This window comes from Naegleria fowleri (genome assembly GCF_008403515.1).
Source record: "Naegleria fowleri strain ATCC 30894 chromosome Unknown tig28, whole genome shotgun sequence".
Taxonomy (NCBI): domain Eukaryota; phylum Heterolobosea; class Eutetramitea; order Acrasida; family Naegleriidae; genus Naegleria; species Naegleria fowleri.
Window position 1 is genome coordinate 127,549 of NW_025407960.1, and position 17,167 is coordinate 144,715.

General features: G+C 37.7%; 7 protein-coding genes across 7 annotated transcripts; 4 read left to right on the forward strand and 3 right to left on the reverse strand.

Annotated features, from left to right (window-relative positions):
• Nucleotides 1-80: 80 nt before the first annotated feature.
• FDP41_001864 (uncharacterized protein) lies at nucleotides 81-3,206 on the reverse strand (the record flags this gene model as incomplete). The annotated part of the gene is made up of 1 exon (XM_044704995.1): nucleotides 81-3,206. One exon carries the CDS (start codon nucleotides 3,204-3,206, stop codon nucleotides 81-83), a length of 3,126 nt encoding a protein of 1,041 aa, XP_044563507.1.
• Nucleotides 3,207-3,463: 257 nt separating this feature from the next.
• Nucleotides 3,464-5,369, reverse strand: FDP41_001865 (uncharacterized protein; the record flags this gene model as incomplete). Its single annotated transcript, XM_044704996.1, has 8 exons — nucleotides 3,464-3,654; nucleotides 3,771-3,826; nucleotides 3,925-3,930; nucleotides 4,000-4,087; nucleotides 4,205-4,238; nucleotides 4,302-4,568; nucleotides 4,764-4,912; nucleotides 5,054-5,369. The coding sequence occupies 8 exons, from the start codon at nucleotides 5,367-5,369 to the stop codon at nucleotides 3,464-3,466; spliced, it is 1,107 nt and encodes a 368-aa protein (XP_044563508.1).
• Nucleotides 5,370-5,910: 541 nt separating this feature from the next.
• FDP41_001866 (uncharacterized protein) lies at nucleotides 5,911-7,068 on the forward strand (the record flags this gene model as incomplete). Its single annotated transcript, XM_044704997.1, has 1 exon — nucleotides 5,911-7,068. One exon carries the CDS (start codon nucleotides 5,911-5,913, stop codon nucleotides 7,066-7,068), a length of 1,158 nt encoding a protein of 385 aa, XP_044563509.1.
• A 931-nt stretch (nucleotides 7,069-7,999) lies between these two features.
• FDP41_001867 (uncharacterized protein) lies at nucleotides 8,000-8,830 on the forward strand (the record flags this gene model as incomplete). The annotated part of the gene is made up of 1 exon (XM_044704998.1): nucleotides 8,000-8,830. The coding sequence occupies one exon, from the start codon at nucleotides 8,000-8,002 to the stop codon at nucleotides 8,828-8,830; it is 831 nt and encodes a 276-aa protein (XP_044563510.1).
• A 345-nt stretch (nucleotides 8,831-9,175) lies between these two features.
• FDP41_001868 (uncharacterized protein) lies at nucleotides 9,176-9,586 on the forward strand (the record flags this gene model as incomplete). Its single annotated transcript, XM_044704999.1, has 1 exon — nucleotides 9,176-9,586. One exon carries the CDS (start codon nucleotides 9,176-9,178, stop codon nucleotides 9,584-9,586), a length of 411 nt encoding a protein of 136 aa, XP_044563511.1.
• A 188-nt stretch (nucleotides 9,587-9,774) lies between these two features.
• Nucleotides 9,775-11,629, forward strand: FDP41_001869 (uncharacterized protein; the record flags this gene model as incomplete). The annotated part of the gene is made up of 3 exons (XM_044705000.1): nucleotides 9,775-10,503; nucleotides 10,805-11,098; nucleotides 11,267-11,629. 3 exons carry the CDS (start codon nucleotides 9,775-9,777, stop codon nucleotides 11,627-11,629), a joined length of 1,386 nt encoding a protein of 461 aa, XP_044563512.1.
• A 292-nt stretch (nucleotides 11,630-11,921) lies between these two features.
• On the reverse strand, nucleotides 11,922-15,839 carry FDP41_001870 (uncharacterized protein; the record flags this gene model as incomplete). Its single annotated transcript, XM_044705002.1, has 1 exon — nucleotides 11,922-15,839. The coding sequence occupies one exon, from the start codon at nucleotides 15,837-15,839 to the stop codon at nucleotides 11,922-11,924; it is 3,918 nt and encodes a 1,305-aa protein (XP_044563513.1).
• Nucleotides 15,840-17,167: the final 1,328 nt, after the last annotated feature.

The window sequence follows — 17,167 nt, forward strand, 5'->3', positions numbered from 1 at the left end:
CTCCAATCTTGATGTTGAATGTCGAAATTAACACTAAAGTGATTTTTGGTTGCAACCCATTGTCAACAACAACACTGGGATTAAGGTTTATCCTGTTGTTCAATGATGGTATACGAATCTCGCGCTTGTCGATACACAAAATAAATTCCCAACAAGGACAAGAACACAAGTACCACCACAGAAGCCAACAACAAGCCCAATGAGAAGGTCCATTCCAATGCTTGATCTTGTTCCTTAAAATCATAATTTGGTGTCGCCTTTCCTTGCTTAAATAAGAATGTCTTGAATGTGAATGGTTCTATTGAGAAGAAATCTGAAGTCCTTCCTTGTGAAATCTTTTTCGATGTTGACAAGTTCGTTTCATCCAGAGTGAGGACTTTCTTATCGACAAGTTCCTTGATAAACATGGTTCGAATGGTGAGAGTTTCCTTTCCTTCATTCGTTCCCAAATGTTGTAATTGAACAAGTGCTTTAGCGTCACTTGCATCAAAACTCTTTCTATTCAACACAATATCTAAATTTGTCAAATGAAGGTTGTCACTCAATGGTCGATTGAGGGCAGAGAACTCTTCAACAAGTTTTGAAGCAGATTCCACATTAATAACAGCCTCTCCATCATCATTATAGTAAGAAATGGGAGTGTAAAAGTCTTTAGCGAATGGAGCCAAGAAGGGTGGATAATTATTCATGAGAGTTTCTTTAGGAAAAGCAATTCCTCTCAAGTCAGGTGCTTTCTTGAGACCTTGATCAATGCGAACCTTAATATTCAAAGCAATGACAGAATCGTCATTCACCATTTGATCGACACCTCGACCATCGTCACTAGAAGTTCTTCTATGAAGCATAATTTCGAGTTGACCATTGTGAATGCTAGCAGCACCATGAGTTTCAGTAACAAATAATGTAAGCTGAGTATTTCTAGTTTCATCTCGAATATAACAATTGTAGACCATGGGCATGTAGGTCGCTTCGACCTTGGATTTTCGAGATACCTTCACTGTTTCCAAACCATTCTTGTCACAATAAAAAGTTTCACCAGATGTAATAAATGCAGATGCATCAAAACGTGTAATAAGCTCTTGATCTAAATCTAAAGGTCCCACAACATAGATGTATTCAAAATCAAAACCTTGTTGTTGGGCAACCTCGGGCTCATAAATTCTCACGTATTGTTTGACATTGGCAGCAATGTCTTGGCTGACTTGTGTGAAAATACCACGAGTGGCCTTTTTGGTGATTGTTATTTTCTTTGGAGTGGATGAAGTGATGAGAGGTTTTGGATTTTGTGCTTTTGGAACAAAAATGTAAGCTCCACTGTGTTGAGAGTAATAGGATGAGCTGTCACTTTCATAGTACATGAGTTGTTGTGAAAGGTCATACTTCTTATCAGACTTTTGCACAGAACACAATGTGACTCCTCCTATTTGCGAATGTTGACAGAATGTTAATGATGTTTTACCATTGGTGACTGTGTAACCCTTCTTGTCATCAATATCTATAGTTGTTTCTTGCATGTCATTCTGTACAACATCTTTACATGGTTTGGCAAAGGCTAAGGTATAACCAAGAGCTGGTACATAAGGAATGATTAAATGCAAATCTTGATCATTCTGATCCAACAAGGATCGAACAATTTGGGATTTCAATGGTTTTCCACTTTGGTCATAAAAACAAGTCTGAGCTGCAATATCTACTACCGCATCGTCAACATTAATGACAGAAACATGATTATATATTGCCCAACCAAGACTGTTATAGACTGCAATTGGTACCGAGTAATCCCTGATTCTTTTTGTCACTAACTTTTCGAGTGTCTCAAGGAAAGTCTTGAATGAAAAAGTTTGAGATAGCAAAGCTCCATAATTTTCAAGGAGCATGTCACCTTTCGAGATTCGACTCGTTAGTAAAGTGCTAAGAGCTTTGAAGAGAGTTTTCTTTGCGGAAGAAACTCCATCGGATAGACTTTGAATATAATCTTGTGTGACATCAAATTTGGAAGTACCTGTGATTGCATCGTGGTGAGTCACATCAGCCATTGCCACAGCCAAAACATCCAGATTACGAAAGCCCTCAGAAATATATGAGCTTTTCTCCTCCTCCCTCACGAATGGAACAGAAATGGCAAACAATGTTTTGGAGGTTCTGAAAAAGCTTTCTGCTACTCTAATTGATTGTTTCAAAATGGGATATGAAGTGTAATATCCTGTCCAAAATGCTGAAGGTCCATCTGCGTATGGCATGAAATCATAATCGACAATATTTTGCGGATCAGTTTGTGGCTTGGAGGCTTCCATATATTCACTCAGCAAAGAATATTGGATCTTGTATGGATACTTGGTTGAATTCTTTTCAATGCCTCGAATGGCCTTCTCAATTAACTCGAACCGATTTTTGGCATATTTAAATGTAAAATCGCAGCCAGCAGGAATCATAATGTCACTTTGTTTAAATCCGAGTGAATATTTCATAATTTGTTCATGCAAAATTTCAGCAGCTTCATCCTCATCGACGTATGCAATTGCTCCTTGCTCATTATCAAAAAATAGTGGTCGTACGCAATATTGATAATCCAAAATGTTTGAATAAACTGTAGATCCGTCAGATAATTTCCAACTGAAAGACATTTTCTTTGAATTTCTCATCTCTGTTTGTATGGTTTGAGGAATTCTCATGATTACGGTATCATTTAGTCCCGATTCGGCATAGAGACGTGACATGGTGGTGGTACTTCCAAACGGATCAATTCTGAATGAAGTATGTGGCACAAATGTCTTGACACCACCGTTTGTTTGGCTGTCAATTTGGCTGTCGAACGTGTCCATAACAAATTGATGACCTCTCGTTAACGTGTGTATCACCGAAGTGTAAGTGTTAGCAGCTTCATCGGACATGGTCATTCCAGCCAATGAAAATTCTATTCTCTTCTCTTTTAAAAACTTGATAAATAAATCTCTCCAATGAGGCTTTGCCTCGTCCCACCAATAATTAATAAAACTCATCTCAACAAAAATAAATTTCCTTTTTGGATTTTTTTCAAGAGCTTCCAAAACGCCTTCAATGATAGGCTTTACATCCTCCTCATAGTAGGACTTTTTTGTTTTCAACCAACCAACATCCCAATGACTATGCGGGATCATATGAACTGTTTTAAAATAAATATTATGATCGGAAGATGAGAAGATTTGAGCATGAACGGATGATATCATCCTGTTTGTTGTTGTTAGAGTTGTTAGTAAAATCATCATCATCATGTTGAGGAGAGCGATCATGTTGATGATCTTGGAAGAGCGAGTTGGAAATCTCTCGCCTGGCATTTTTTTTACAAAAAAGATTTTTTATGGTTGCTGGACAACAAACACCTCAGACTGACTTTTGACAAATTTATTATAAAGACATGAACATGAGGTCAATACGAGTTGATCTTCACTTATAAATATATTTGACACAATTTTGTTGAATTAAATTATTGCAAAGAAGGGTTGGAGATGGAGAATTGTCCCTTGACATGACCCTTATAGTTGATGAAAGAAAGTTGCATGTTACTCTGAGAAATTTCAACAGCTGTGAAACCTGATTCTTCATAGTATTGCTGAAGATAGGGATGAGAAGGATCAATTTCATCCTTCTTGACCTTACTACCTGCTCCAGATACAACTATTCAATGGTTGTTCCATAGGGTTAAATACATTGTTCAGAAATAGAGAAGGGAAATGTGTGTTATTTTCTGTGTGAATAGACGAAGAGTAATGAAAAATACAATGTCTACATACTTTGATTCATACATTGACCATTTTGATCACAATCAAATCCGTTCAAATATTGCAAACTAGAAAATTTCAAATGGGTGTTGAATTTGATAAATAACAATAGGTGTGTGAAATAGTTCAACATGAATTTTCCTCACAAAAAGAAAATAGTACCTACTTGTGACTGAAAATTGTTTTGATAAAATAAACACATGGTTGCCTTTGAATTGAAAATTTTCTTCACATTACTTACTCATGTCCAGAAAAATAAACATAGAAACCATTCTGAACAAGAAGAGGTTTCAATTTTTGTGAAATGTCAGGATTATCTCCATTTTTGCCTTATTTACCAAATGTTTCAAACGTTCATATTTTGGTTATATGTATCCATGTATTAAAATCATGAATGGTTCATATTAGACGAAATTACATTGAAATGGAATTTAAATTTTACAAACCTGCAGATTTCATTGGATGATGACCAACAGCAATCTTTAAACGTTAATGATCGATATTAATACTCTTGATTGTCATGATCACCATTATGAAACTCACCTTCCAATGAATAGTGTTACTTCTTGTAAGGGAATCAATGGTTTGTTGCATGATCGTCAATTGTTTTTCAATGTTTTTTTGAAGAAGAAGAGCTGTCATATTGACCTTATCGCTCGAATAATAGGATTCAATCATGGGAGAAGTGTCAAAAACTGCTAACAAAATATTCACATTTCCTGCTTTCACCACTCGAGCATAATATTCATTGGGTAAAAAGAAAATGCTGGATCCTGGCACACCACGATCATTCTTAATGCTGTAGTCAATCTTTGAAATTTTCCAATGATCGGTCAAAGACGAATATTAATTTTCCAATGAATTGTGTCCACAATTTTAAAGTTCAATTATTGTTGAAGGTTAATGAATGAGATAAAAAAAATAACATGATTAAGCCAACATCAATGTTCATGCACGAAATGTCACGATTTTTTGTTTGGTTGAATGTCCTTGTGTGACACTTACTTCGGCATGAGCATATCCATAATAATCATGATTTCCCAAAGCATTATAAAATTGTGATCCAAAAGCTTCTCTAGGTCTATAAACATCTTCAAAACTTGTCTTAAATTGAATGTCATTCACTCCGCTGACTCCATAATCATAAAAGTTGTCTTGATAGAACAATTCAAACATTAAATTTCATCATTCAATTTTCCATACATGATGAAAGAAACGTGTAAACCCATCATTAAAATTTCGGAAAGAGATTCACATTCGTGCCATCGTCATCCTTATGATGAAAAAAGACCTACCTCCAACTCCAATCGAAAAATCACAACTCGTATTCACACTCTGACACCATTGAACCATTTGCAAAGCTACATCCGTTTGATGATCTTGACCTTGTCTTCCAAAATCTCCGATCACTGTAAAATAGCCTTTATGGCTCGTTGCCTGAGACTGAGTTGATTTCATCATCATCGTGTTGGTTGGTTTTGCAACAGATGCCGTCGCGGTTGGAATTTGAATAGTGAACGCAACGACAAGTTGTTGAGAATAAAACCATGGGACAACAAGCATGGTCATGATGATGAGGATAGAGCACGACAGGGCCATCGTTGCGGACATTTTTTTTGAATGTTGTTGATCATTTCAGAGCTAAATGATGAGGTACAGACCTCGAAGAAAAAAGATTTGTCACCAATCAGAGGGAAGAATTCGAATCCATTAATCTCATAGAATCATTTCTGAGATCAACTGTAGAGTTACAAGAATAACAGCCTGTCTTTCGAATAAATGGATGTCCAAGTACATTCGTTGCTGGTTTCTGATGGTTTTTTCATCTCTCATGAGGAATCATTTCGAAGAATTTCGTTGAATCTACTCCAAAACTCGCACTGGTTTCCAAACTTGTTTAATTACCAATTTCTGAAAATTTCCTCAAACAATCGAATAAAAAAGTAAACGAAACGTCTTGTCCAGCTTCATCTCGAACATTAAAGAAGAAAAAGAACCTGTTCATCTTCCCTCCAACAATTAAGTTTTTCATTGTTGTTATCATTGTACTTCTGTTGCAACAATTCTTTTAAACCAAACAACATCAACAACGACAACAACAAATTTCTTCTCCCACTTATTGAATCCAACAACACACACATTTACAACCCAAATGGATCTCCAACTCGATAAGAAAATACTTGTCGTGTTCTTGGTTGCTGTGATTGCAGCCTTTTCCATTCAAATGATGGTTCATCATTCCACAGACAATCCCCACATATCACATCATGCCCATGCCTCTGTCCCTACACAGGAACCACTCGCAACAACAGGTGAGGTACCAAAAGCTCATTTCCAAGCAGCGAATGAGCACATGAAAGAAGGCGTGAAAGGAGTGGTCGAGAACGCGAAAGATTATCTCCACGAGAAGAGGAAGGATTTGAAACAAGACTTGAACACACTCAAGGAAAAGGCATCATCGTGGACTGAGAAAGTGAGAGAAGCTGTGAGTGAATTGAAGGATGAATTCGTCGATAAGGCCACTCAACTCAAAGAGAAAGCAATGGGAAAGGCTAAAAAGATGAAAGCCAAAACGGGAGGAAAAGCTCGTCGTCTGAAGGAAAAGACCACCGAATTGAAAGATAAAGCGACCGACAAGATGACCGATTTGAAAGAGAGTGCCTCTGATTTGAAAGATACTACCAAAGAACAGTTGGAATCTCTCAAAGATACAGCCAAGGAGAAGATGAGTGATTGGAAAGAGAGTGCCTCCGACAAGATGAATACTCTCAAGGACAAGGCTTCGGAAAAAGTCTCTGATTTGAAAGATACCGTGAAGGAGAAAGTGAGTGATCTTAAAGTGTCCACGACTGACAAGATGAAGGAATGGACTGAGAAGGCGAAAGAGAAGGCTGCAGATGTGGCTGGTTCCACTGTGGAGGGAGTTAAGAAGGTCGCCTCTAATGTGAAAGAAGGCATTAAGGAAGGATTCGAACAAGCACGAGACGAGAGTGAATGGGTGAATGAAGAGAAAGCAGCCTATCCAGACACTCCTTTCCAGAGTATGGATCCTTTGAAGCGAGAGACTTATCGTGAAGATGTGGAGATGGGTAAAGCTCCAAGTGGAATGCAGAATACGCATACTACCACCACTTCGACTGGCAGCATTCCTGACATGACAACAACAACCACGACTTCCACAGCATCTCCTGAGACTCTTAAAAAAGCAACGGAACCATTGTATGAAGAGGTTTTGAAGACGACTCGCGAGAATAAGGGATGGATGGGAGAGAAGGCAGAGGAGATTAAAGCAAGTTCCAAACCTCTTTAATGAGGTCGGTCTTGATATAGATCAGCCAAACCATGTGTTGAGAAATAACCTTAATGAGAATAAAATCTCTGATCATCTCATGATCCGTTTCGTGTTGTGTTCATTTTGATGTTGTTCATGAGTGTATATGAACAGATCTTTTCCCATCAAAGGTGACCTTGTTTTTACAATTATGAGCCTGGTCTCCGTCGTCCATTTCCATAATCCAATCAGGAGCTTTCTTTCATTGACAGCTGACTGTTGATCGTTTCACACACTCCCGTTCACATCGGAGCTCTGACCCTCGACTCCTCCGTCATCCGCTTTTTACTGCTACCCAACAAACAAAAAATCAGCACGTGCGTGCTCTCGAGAGCCTTTGTTCCACCAACAAAAACATTCGCTTTTTTGCTACGACAACGAGTTTAGTGCGCTCTCTCTCCCCAAACAATAACAACAGTAACAACACTCCGGCCGATCTTGCGTTTTCATTATTTCTGAACTAAACACAAAACGTGATCTTTTAAAGGCTAGCTCCGCTGCTGATTTATAACAACCACAAACCATTCATCATTATCACCAGCATCATCTGTATTGGTGTTACTTCTTAGTGTTTGATTATTTCATCTTTCAAAATTTTGAAATTGCAAGTCCTCTTGTGTCCAAATTGAATAGTTCCATTCCGCCGCTCAACATCATCAACGTTAAACCCAATATTAACGATCGTACTCGAGTGCACAAAGACTAACAAATTTTGCAACATTATATAATTACCCCATCTCCATATTAATATCAATCACTTTTTGATTGTACCAAATCATTGCCTTTGCTGCTTTTGTGGTTGTACAAACAAAATCAAGTGTGTTCGTTGTAACAATCATAGTCAATTTACCTTGTACTCTTTATCATTCCGACAAATTCCACCATCATCATCATCATCAACAACAGCATCATGGATCAACAAATCATTCCCTCAGTCATAACCGACACATTAACTTCCTTGGGACTCTCAATACCTCAACAAGTCCTCGTCGGAAGTCTTGCTTTCCATCTCATCATGTACTTGTTTGTCATGAAAATTTTGTGCTTGACACTGATTAATCCATCATTTTACAAAACTCTCTCCAAAAGAGATCAAAATGAATATGAATCTCGTGTAATCTCATCTCTTCACTCTTTTGTTGTGGCATTTGGTGGAATTGCAATTTTGTTTAATGATCACGTTTTTTTATATGATTGGAATATTACACACCGATCATTGGCAACTGAATGCTTATTTTACTTCTCTACTGGATACATGCTTATTGATTTGATGTTTGTCTTGTACTATTATCCCCAAATTGGAGGTATTGAGATGGTGATTCACCATGTTTTTGTTTCAACAGGTCAAATTTGTCTTGTTGAATGCCAAATTGGAGAAGTGTTAGGCGTTTGGGTGACACAAACCGAACATACCACCTTTTTCATTAATATGAGATGGTTTTTGGATAAGGCCGGAATGAAGGATTGTTCAATTTATATTTTCAATGGTCTCATGATGTGGCTGGTGTGGTTCCTTGTTAGAATTGGTTATGCTGTTTTCAATGTTGTGTTCTTTGTGAGAAAGTGGGACGAATGGATGAAGTTGATTGAGGAGAGGGGAACTTATGGAATGTTTCATTTTGTTTTCCTCACTATTCAATGTGTGAATTTGGGTTATCTGAATGTCATGTGGTTTACCAAATTGACAAGAGGTGTCATTAAGGCTCTCTTCAGTAAGGACGTGAAAAAGAAGAATGCATAACCATGTGATTTGTCCGAACAATAACAATCACAACAATAAATTGTAGAGAGTCTTTCTCTACGTGCGTATTGAGTTATAAATGGATGACGATGATGTTTGTGTACACACACACTCAAATTTTCTTGGACAAAGCAAGGACTTATTCGGCTCCCATTGTAAACTATATTTTCTGGTTGACCAATATATTTTAAAAAATGTTTTGAAAAAAATACGCCACAAATCATCACAGGTTTGTTTCACTTTTTTTACTCTTTTGGATTTAAACCATTCCTTCCGTTTTTCTTCTTCTATCTTCTTGACGTTCACTCTCTTTTCATCATCATTCTAATTCTCTCAACAATAGAAATGGTAGCCCCAAAGTTGAACATCAAGCCAACCCACAAGAGAGAGAAGAAGTTCAGAAGATTTGATGCCCACAAATTCAAGAGATTGGCTCAAACCACCACATGGAGATATCCACACGGTATTGATAACCCTCAAAGAAGACACTACAGAGGTCATGGTGCCATGCCATCCGTCGGTTTTGGTACTGCTAAGGTTGTCAAGTATCACGATAGAAAGACTCGTTTGATCCCATACGTTGTTTCCAATGCTAAGGACCTCGAAGTTTTGTTGATGCACAATGACAAGTATGCTGCTGTCATCAACCACCAAGTTGGTGCTCAAAAGAGAAAGCAAATCGTCGAAAGAGCCAAGGAATTGGATATCAAGCTTTTGAATGCTACCGCCAGATTGAAGACTGAAGAAACTCAATAATTGTCTTATTTCTCTTAATAAAAAAACATTATAAAATTCATTCTATTGTGCATGTAGAATCATTTTGTACACGAGTTCAAATTCGGAACAGACCAGCCAACCAAGCACATGATGGTAGTGTTGTTGCTGACAACTCGATGTTTTGTGTTTAGATTAACTTTAGAATTGTTTGATCATCTTCCAAAAAAATGTATTCAAGTAGTCATCAGCAACCAACGACATTATCAGAAAAGCCTTCCAATCCCATCAGCGGAGGAGACTCCTCGGGCGCATCGGCACCAGCACAACAACCAGCATCTTCGGGATTAAAGCATTCCACTCTGAAGGAATTGGAGATGGAATTTAGCTTGTTGAGAGTGCCTCTGGAGATGGCCAATCGAGAATTTAGATCTTCTCAAAAATCCGTTGAGAAGGATCTTGGGATTTTAGAGAAGGCTGTTCGTGAGATGATTCAAAAAGCAACAAAACAAAATGTTTCTGCACAGGACCAATCTATTTTTCTTGATAAAGTGGTAACAAAATTGCGTGGAGTGAAACGAAAGCTTGAAGAAACCGATGTATTGGAAACAAATTATTTGAATAATTGTAGGGAACGTTTGGATCATTTGGAGCAGTATCCGGTCATTACAGGAGCAGTTTCCCGACGAAAATCAATCTCTAACATTACAGAGCATGAATATCAATTATTGACGGGGTGGAGAAGAACTCGAGTGAATCGAGTCGTTGTGGATTATTTGCTACGATTTGGACACTATGAGACTGCTCTTGCCCTCTCAGAGAGAGAACATATCAAACATTTGGTAGATATTGAGGTTTTTTCTCGTGTCAAACATGTAATAGAGTCGTTGATGAAAAAAGAGTGCTCGGAGGCACTCAAATGGTGCTCTGAGAACAGATCAAGGTTGAGAAAAATTTCTGTACGTTCCTCTTGTTGCTAAATGGGCAGCAATGCCATTTCTATTAACTCTTCTTTATGGTGATATTATATAATACTTTGTTGCTTAATTAACTCGATATTTGTGACAAATATTACGTACATGATGAATCATGGACTGCTTGTTTGGAATTCTTATAATGTTTAATTGGTTAAAATGAATTACTGTATTTTTTGAAATTATTCTTACTTTACGTTGATGAATTACAACTACACGAAATGAATTACTACATGTTCTCACAAATGTTCCATTATACGTTTCCATTTGTACACGCATTCAATAGAGCAATTTGGAGTTCAATTTACGAATTCAAGAATTTATTGAACTTTCCAAGAAGGATAAAAAAGTTGAAGCCATCGTTCATGCACGAAAATACTTGACATCTTCTCAGAATGACGCTAAAAAAAACACAGAAGAGGAACCTGTTTCACTCACACCCGAACAAACAAACATGGTCAAGAAAGTAATGGCATCTCTTGTATTTGGACCTTCTACTCCCATTCCCGGTTACAAGGAACTCTACGAAGACTCGAGATGGAATGAATTAATTGAACAGTTTAAAGCTGACAATTACCAGGTATGTTGTGATACAATTTTTGGAGAGAGATTCATATGTTGCCATTGTAACTTTTGGAATAATCCAATGATTGATGTCACACCAAATTTTACTGTTGATAACATGATACCGATACTATTGATATTATGACATAATGCAATTATCATTTGCGAACGATTGTACGAGTAGTTGCATGGACTCACCCGTGAACCCACTCTATTCATGCTTCTTCGTGCTGGATTATCTGCTCTCAAGACACCACATTCCTATGAAGAATCTTCCATCAATATTAATGATCCTCTCTCGAATGAACTTTTTAGGGAAATTGCTAAGGACTTACCATTCGCTCATCACCATCATTCAAAACTCGTTTGTAGAATTACTGGAGACATTATGGATGATAATAACCCACCAATGGTGTTGCCCAATCAAAACGTTTATAGTTTGAAGGGCCTTGAGGAATTGGCAAAAAAGAATAATGGACTAATTGTTGATCCAAGAGGAGGACAAACGTATACTTTGAGTGATGCTAAAAAGCTCTTCATTATGTAAATTTAGAGAGAGTTAGTACAACAAATGCTTTGTAAATAATACATTGTGAATTTATCTCACTACCACCACCAGTTGACAGTGCTCTCTAACTGTAAATGAAGCTCAGATTCAGAATAAATTCCAGACTACACAGCATTTTGTCATCAACATAACAGACATCATTAGCGCACAAACATTCACTATTTATTAGTCATTTGAAGAAAATCAAAGGATCTGGATTCATAAGATCAAAGTCATAACTTCCACATCAATCAAAAGACAAACTCTGCTTCTGCCCAATCCTCAACAACAATTATTTTCTTCTTGAGACAACTGAAGAGCTAGAATGCTTCATCAATAGTTCCTTATCAGATGCACTGACAGACAAACCGTGCAATGTTACATTCTTAAGCTCTGGAGAGGCCTCAGAGAAATTAACTGAAGTCAAAGCATGACAGTCACAAAGTTTAAGGGTGGTTAGTTGATGACATTTCAAAGTCATTCTTTCGAGGTATTGACATCTAGAAATTTGAAGTGTCTCTAAATGAGCATGACTAATAAATGGGCGTGATAATCCACATGAGCTCAATCTGACCTTGTCAAGACCACTACACTTGCTCAACATGGATGCCAAGCACATGTCAGAAAGTCTTGAACATTTTGAAAATCTGATTTTCTTTAAGGATTGATTTTGGCCGATAACTTGAATGCTAGACAATTGGTCACATTCTTTCACAGTCATCTCACTCACACAACTCTCAGCAGGAAAATGAACTGAGGCAAGTGTTGGGCATTGAGAAATGAGAACAGATTGGATCGCAGAGGAAAGAGTGACAGTAGCAAGGTTTGTACAATTCACAACGTTCAAGTTCTTAACTGTAGGTACATCACAAGTCAATTTGGCCACACCCTTGCATTCAGAAATTTCCAAGTTTTCAATATCTTGACCAGTAAAATGAGTACTAATTTTTTCGAGTCTCATCTTGTCACATTTTTGGAATGACAAGGTAGACAACTTATTAGAGGCACAAATCAATGGGCTGGTAAGATTGTTGCATTCAGAAAATCGGATATGTTTCAAATTACTATTGGTGCCTCTTGTAATCTTTGGAGCAACCAATGAATTGCACTTGTCAAAAACAACGGTTTGAATGAAATTTGAAGATTGGGCAAGCTCTCGTGAAATCATGGCCTCATTCAGATTTGGACAATCAGAGAATAAAATTTCAGTACTGCAATTACCGCCATTGTTGCCCATCATGGCGAAACTTTTGAACTTTTTGCATGAAACTACGAGTAGTTTTTTCAAATTCTGAGACATGACTGATGGAGTTTCAAGTTGAGCACATTCTCTCATGTTAAGATCGATGAGATTTGGTAACATGAACAAAGGCTTTTGGATCATGTTACAATTCACAACTTCTACAAATCTAATATTGGGACTGTTGGAAGATATGTTGTTGAAGGTAGTATCGTCAATGTTTGGGCAATTTCTAACAAATAATTTGTTCAACTTTTCGCTCTTAATGTTCAAGCTCTTCATCATGTGACAATCACTAATTTGAACTCCTTTCAACACGTTGGAATAGATATTGGCATTTACAATGCGATTGCAATTGGAAATAACAAGTGCCTGGAGGTTTGACAAGCTATTACATAACAAACTCAATACGTAATCATTAAGACTAATATTGTTGGAGATGCTCAACATGCTAATGTTTGGACACTTGTTAATAATATTACTGACAAGGCGTTCATCAAATGGAAGAAAAACACTTCCAACAGCAAGTTTCTCAAGTTTAGGACAAGGGCCAAGCTCTAATCTTTTCAATTGGTGGAGGTTTGCCATGTTAAGAGAATCAAGAGACTTGCATTTGGTTGCAATTTGTTCAAGAGAGATGATCTTTTGCAAGTTCAGTGAAGTCAAATAGTCGCTCTCAACGAATAAATGTTTGAGCTTGGTCGCTTCTGGTTGAGGAAGCACAAACATTTGAAGGTTTTCCATTCTGGGGCACTTTAGAATCAACTTTTCAATATTGGCACATAAATCAACACTCATAGAATGAAGTTTGGAACAGAACACTTCAAGATTAATCAAATCATTGCACATTAAGACAATAATCTTCTTCATAACATCTGAAGAAATAGAGAGTGTCTTGTTGTCAGTACCTGTTTGGCAATCAAACAACTCCAAATCTCGCAAGTTCGGCAATGAGGTTATCAACTGCGAAAGGTTCACATGTGCAATGTTACTGCTTTTGAGTTTTAGCTCGTTGATTTGTTGGGATTGGATCATTTGAAGACCACTCAAGTTCTTACATTGGTCAATACATAGATGTTTAAGGTTGTAACATGATTCAAAAGTGAGTTGTAAAATTTCAGAGCCAGTAAAGTGGAATTTCTCGAGAGAGGAGCTATTGATGGAGCACGAATACACCTTGTTGGTAGAGACTCTTGTAGGATTCTCACAAATGATAGAGAGCTCGCGCAAATAACGAAGCTCTGAAAAGATCATATCGAAGGTTTTTTGAGTAACGCAGTCAAGACCTCTAAGGTATAGAAATTCAAGTCTGTGACAGCCACGTATGAAAGTCGAGAGAGCATTGAAACTAATGTTTGCAACATCGAGCTTTAGCTCTCTCAAGTTTTCTCCGTACTGGCCTAATTCAATGAGGTCCTTTTCATGAAAAACAATATTTGAGGTGCTAAGGGCAGAAATTGAACGAATATTCTTGCAGTTTCTAACAAGGGATTTGACTGATTGTTGAGTTAAGCCAAAACAATAGTCCATTTCAATGGACTCAAGATTGAGAGCGCGTTGCGAAAAGTCATGAATTCCTTGATCTGTCAATTTGTGATGAGTAGAAATTCTGAGAGATTGCAAATGTGGAAACTGAGCAATTTGCAAAAGTGCAGAGTCTGAAATGCTTTGTTCAATATCGTCTTGACTGAATTGGACTCTACCGCCACTCTGTGCCAATGTATTGATCGTTCCATTCTGTACTTGAGAAGCAGTAGATACCGAAGAGCACATGGGAAGTACTAACTTTGACAATGAGGGATAAACCTCAAGGAGTTTTTGGAAATTGACAGTTAAGAGCTGTTTGCATGAGGATGGTAAAATAATTTCTCCGAATGGATGAAGCATTCGAATAGGTTTTAAGGACTGGCTAGGAGGAAGTAAAACTCCTCCATTCTTGTAAATTCCGAGTTGTTCTTGCTTTTGGAGTGATTGGCCAAATTCATATTGTTGAATGTTGTAAATGACTTCTTTTTGACCGAGTCTTCCAAGAGATTCCATGAGCATGGTCGAGCCCAATGCATAGGCTTTTCTCATGTCAAGAATTTTGAAAGAGGTAAGGTCATCAAGAAATCCAATCACATCACCCATATTCTTGATTTTAAAGTGGCCATTGTTGAAATCGATCCGTTTCCACAATACAGAATGCTTGGCTATTTGATACCATCTTTTACAAACTCCAAACATGGCATGAATCAGCATTGGTTGAGAGAGATAGGACATGACAAAGATAAGAATGCCGTGTGGTAACATTTCCCATGAGGGGTTTGCTTTGTTCGAGAGGACATGGCTGCTACCTCTTGCTACTACTGCACAATTAAGATCCATGATATCGTCGTGCCCTGAGATGATGGATGGAATAATGGCTGGTTGCTGTTCAATTGAAACAGGTAGTAGTTTCAATGCCATGGAACCTGTAGTTTCAGTGGTGGCGGTGGTGGAGGTACTAATGTTCGTTCTTCTTCCTTGCTCGAGCAAGGTACGATCATTATTTGACAAGTCTTCATACATCATGTCATGCTTAAACGAGACATCGATGGTTTCGTCTTGCATCATCTCACCAAGAGCTGAGTCCACGAAATGGTTCAAGTTGGAATGTAATTTCACCTTTTTGGGTACAGGTTCGTGTTGGCAATGTTCATCATTGTGAACATCTCGGTATTCATCATCAACATGGCCATTGCATTCATCTTCCTCAGTGGATGATGGTGTCTTTTCATTCGCTTCATGCTCAAGATACTTTTTGCGTTTTAGAGCGTTCAATGGATCCATCTGGATATGATTAAATTGTTGTTGCGGTCTAGTAGTGGGAGAAGGAAGTCCATCACGATGGATGCTTTGGTCATTGAAGTCATCATGGTTGTTGTTATTGTTGAAAACATTGTTACTAGCACGGGTGCAGCTGCTGTTGATATTTGTTGTTGAGCTCATCCTTTTAACACAATGAGTAGTAGTAGTTGAAGAACTCTGAATGACACGTGTTGAGCTTTGCAGAAGCAATAAAACTTGATGTTGTTGTGGTTAGAAATGTTGTACTTTCTTTTTGAAAATCTCTTCTTCAGATTTGACCTGTACTGTTGTTCAAATGATGACAAGAAGTTATTTATAGTTGGTCGCCTTCTTCAATCTCCTTCAGGGTGCAAGTCCCTCTTTGTCTCTTTTCTTCAGAAGATTCGGATGAAGATAAATGGGCTGTACAAACCCGATATTAATAATCAACCCGTAACGTATGAATAGGGACAAAATGTAAAAGCAAATAGAGAGTATTAAATCACCCAAACCAACAATCCCCGACGACAAACCAAACAATTCAATACAACCTCTCTAATTGCAATCCGAATAATAGATTTGTAGCACAAATAAAGTATTAGAAGAAGAAGAATAGGAGCAAACAAGAATCAAGCGAATACAAGCAAATTGAAGGCAACACACAATGAGCGGTCTCAAACGATCGAGAGAGTTGGGTAACCGCTTTTTTTGATGAAGATGGAAAAAAAATTTGACTCCGATTTATGAACATTCATCATCATCATGATAATACATTTCGCACCCAAAGTCCTATTTGGAAATTGATGGCCAGGTTGATAGCTCTGTAGCTTCGAGAAAGGCACTGAGATAATTGAACTGGAGCGCATCTGAATGTTCAAGAAAATTACATCACCTCGACATCATCATCACTCGAGATATTTTTCTACTTTGCATCATCACACTCGTGTAGTTTCAAGATTTGAATGCTGGAACGAAGAGCACTGTAGCCGGCTGATGCAAGGGAAATTATCCTCTTGAATTTTCAATATTAGCACTAATTGACTAAAGCTTTCGGATTATTCTTTTCGTGTTTTACTGCGATGATTCAGCTAATGCACTTGTAATGACAATATGCTCATCAGCAGTTGAGAACATGTTTCTCACATAGATTATAATAACATCACACAGAAAATTCATCTCTTTGTCACAAATCTCGGAAAAGAGAGCTTCTTGCTACCATATGTTTCCATATGTTTTTGAAACACCCGAATGGTATCTGAGTTTGCAGTGAGCACATTCTCTACCTATGACTTTCAGAACCTCAAGTTACACACGCCTCTCTTCAAGAGTTTCGTGAGACCATGAGGGACAAAGACAACAGACACAATTTCTCATTATTTTGCATGAGATGCAATGTATGAATGTATAAGCAGCATTTTAATCATCTTCCCCAATTGTTGTTGGTTTGAAAACCTATTCTTGCTTCTAATTCACACAAGGAATAGCAAGTC